The 3,139-nt window shown below is 52.9% G+C and overlaps 1 protein-coding gene across 1 annotated transcript; it reads right to left on the bottom strand.

Moving 5' to 3' along the window:
- Positions 1–1,548: 1,548 nt before the first annotated feature.
- On the bottom strand, positions 1,549–2,246 carry LOC147991289 (uncharacterized). Its single transcript, XM_087538608.1, has 2 exons — positions 1,676–2,246; positions 1,549–1,559 (listed from the first exon to the last, which is right to left on the bottom strand). The coding sequence occupies exons 1-2, from the start codon at positions 2,244–2,246 to the stop codon at positions 1,549–1,551; spliced, it is 582 nt and encodes a 193-aa protein (XP_087394734.1).
- Positions 2,247–3,139: the final 893 nt, after the last annotated feature.

Genomic DNA, 3,139 nt, shown 5'->3' with positions numbered 1-3,139 from the left:
TAAGTTAACACTAACTAAATTGTTAGTGGGGCCCGGGCCCGCATGTCAGTGACCTATTGTGTTAACTAAAAGTTAATTAGTGCTAAACTAAAATTAGCAGGGCTCTGGGCCCATCTGTCATTGACCCAGGGGAGTTAAACCCCTGGTCAAACGAGGTCAACTCGCCAGCGGTTTGACGCCGGCGACGACAGACGCGGCGGAGGGCTTCGGAAAACGCCCTCAGGCGACCATTTGCGCGGCGGAGAGGCTCTACGTGTTGCTGGGAGCAAGCCGTGGCGTTTGGTGGCAGTGGTTGGGCTCGGGGTTGCTGGAAACGACGTCGGCGACGAGTTTGGCGGCGGCCGGAGTCGGGTGAAGATGAACCCGAGGCTACGGGGCACGGCAAGGCATGTGGGGTGGTGTGTTGGGCTCCTGGGGGTGCGGTGAGTGCGGTGACGCCCTCGGTTTCGAGCTTACGCGTCCGTGGCCACGACGGCGACATGGCCGGCGGAGCCAAGCTCTGGGCCGTGATGGCCAACGGGGTTAGGGGGCAACTCGAGCGACGTGGCTAGGGGAGAACAAAGAGGAGCTCACGGCGAGTGTAGCGGTGGCCTCGGAGAGCTCGGGGAGGCAGCGAGTCGAGCGCGTGGTCGCCGGCGATCTCGGAGCCCGAAGGTTGAAGAAGAGGTCAAGGAAGGCGTTGCAGGGCTTCCGGCGTTGCGTAGCTCAGCGAGGAGGTCGAGGGAGATGCGGCGGAGGTCGAGGACACGGTGGGGCGGCGCAAAGACGACGGTGGCTACGGCTACGGTGGTGAGACTGTGGCGGCTGCGTCGGCCATGGCTTCGGGGGAGCGAGGGAGAGAGTAGGCAGGGAGTGTGAGGTGTCCAGGGGGTCGAGGGGAGGCCGGGGAGGCGGTTCAGGTGTCGCGGTGGCGAGGGACGCAGGCAGGCAGGGAGGTGGCATGTCGCCATGGCACGCGCGTGCGCTGTCTCCCTCCTCTGCCTACTGGCAGAGGTAGAGGATGACTAGCATGGGCCCTGGTGGGTTAGGCCACCAGCTGGGCCAGCCAGGTGGGCTGCCAAGTGAGGTAAGCCTAGGTGGGTCTCTCTCTCTCTCTCTATGTGTGTGTTTTCTATTCTTATTTTTTCTATTATTTCTGTAACTTTGTGGCTTTATTAAAAATAGTTAGGCCCTTACAAAAATCCTAAAAATAATCATAGGCTCTGTTTAGATTATTTCCAACAGCCCACACTTATTTCCAGAATTATTTAGGCATTTGAAATATTTTATATCATTTAAATGCCCAAATGCAAATACTATATGGATTAAGCCAATGACCTTAAGATGTCCTAGAAAAATGTGCACCATTTTTTTCAAAGGTTTTAACCCAAAACAAAAAGGGTGCACTTTTTAGAAGGGCATTTCAGGTTCATTGAAAAAGTTTTTAGTAAACCCTAGTTGTTCCAGGGGGTGCTGGGGCTTCTATCATCCCCATTTCATTTTTCTGGGAAATTTAAACATGATGCAATCACTCTAATGCATGAACTAGCTAGGGTGTGACATGATGGCTCAACGGATGGCTGGGTCAATTGAAGCACAAAGTTACGTGGTTCCATAGGCAACTTGTGGGCAGCGTGTTTCGACAAGTCGTCGGCAATGTTGTTCTCTTCTCGGGGAACATGCTCTGCTTGCAGACCGTCAAAACGCTCTTCCAGCTTCCTCACCTCATCCACAATTATCAGTGGGCTCTGGTAATCCTTGTTGACTTGCTTGATGACGAGCTGCAAATCACCTCTTATGATGAGCTTCCTGATTTTGAGGTCTGCCGTGATCCTGAGACCGGTAAGCAATCCCTCGTACTCCTCCGTGTTGCTTGCTGACTTTTCCCGGGGAAAGTGCATCTGGACTACGTACTTGAGGCACTCTTCGGTGGGTGCGACGAGCAGCACGCCGACACCAGCACCTTGCAACAAGAAGGCTCCGTCAAAGTACATGATCCAATCACAGCTCGTCTCCTTGCCGTGAAGGGTGGTCTCTCTAACTTCTTCGTCTGGCGTGTAGGTCCATTCCGCTATGAACTCTGCCAAGGTTTGGCTCTTGATTTTTGAAGTGCTTTCAAATTTGAGGCCGAGGCTTGACAGTTCCAATGCCCACTCCACAATACTCCTAGTGGCATCTGGATTGTGCAAGATTTGTTGCAAAGGGAGGCGGGTGACGACGGTGATTTCATGTGCTTTGAAGTAGTGACGCAGCTTTATCGAGGCCATAAGAAGGCCGAAAAGTAGCTTCTATATGCCAGAATATCTTGATCTAGCCCCTTGCAAGTGGGAACTGAAAGAATAAACCGGGTGCTGCACCACCTTCTTCTTCTGTTCGACTTCGACCACTTGCACGGGCTCCGTTTTGCTGGGACCAGGCTCCGCCGGGGGTTCTGCCTTGCCGGCATCAGGCCCTGCCGGGGAGAGCTCCGGCTCATAATCCGAAGGCCCTACTGCTACCGCTGCTTCTTCCTCAAATTCCCTTCATGCCACTAGCGCAGCACTAACCACTTGATTCGTTGTCGCTAGGTATAGCAGCAACGACTCTTGCGGTTTAGGTGCGACTAGTATTGGCATGGAGGAGAGGTACCTCTTCAAATCTTGCAGTGCCGCCTCTGCCTCCGGAGTCCATTTCATTGGACCCGCCTTCTTCCAAACTTTGAAGAAGGGGAGAGCGCGCTCAGCAGATTTGGAGATGAACCTACTTAGAGGAGCGACACAGCTGGCAAGCCTTCGGACATCTTTGACTCGTCTTGGCACCTCAATCTGCTCAATTTCTTTGATCTTGTCGGGATTTGCTTCGATTCCACGTTGAGACACAAAGAACCCGAGAAGTTTGCCGAATGGAACGCCAAATACACACTTCTCTGGGTTGAGCTTGAGGTTGATCTTGCGTAGGTTGGCAAATGTTTCATCCAGATCTTTCACAAGCGTGGCCTTGTCTTTGGTTTTGACTACTATATCATCTGTATAGGCTTCCATATTTCTATGTAGCTGGGGCTCAAAACCAATTTGGACCGCCCGGGCAAATGTCGAACCCGCACTCTTCAACCCAAAAGGCATCTGTACGAAACAGTACATACCGCACATGGGGTGATGAATGCAGTTTTCTCTTCGTCTTC

This window comes from Triticum urartu, chromosome 1A (assembly GCF_056163025.1).
Source record: "Triticum urartu cultivar PI428250 chromosome 1A, HENAU_Tu73, whole genome shotgun sequence".
Lineage (NCBI taxonomy): Eukaryota > Viridiplantae > Streptophyta > Magnoliopsida > Poales > Poaceae > Triticum > Triticum urartu.
The sequence above is the reverse complement of the archived record's forward strand: the minus strand, read 5'-3'. Positions and strand labels throughout refer to the sequence as shown.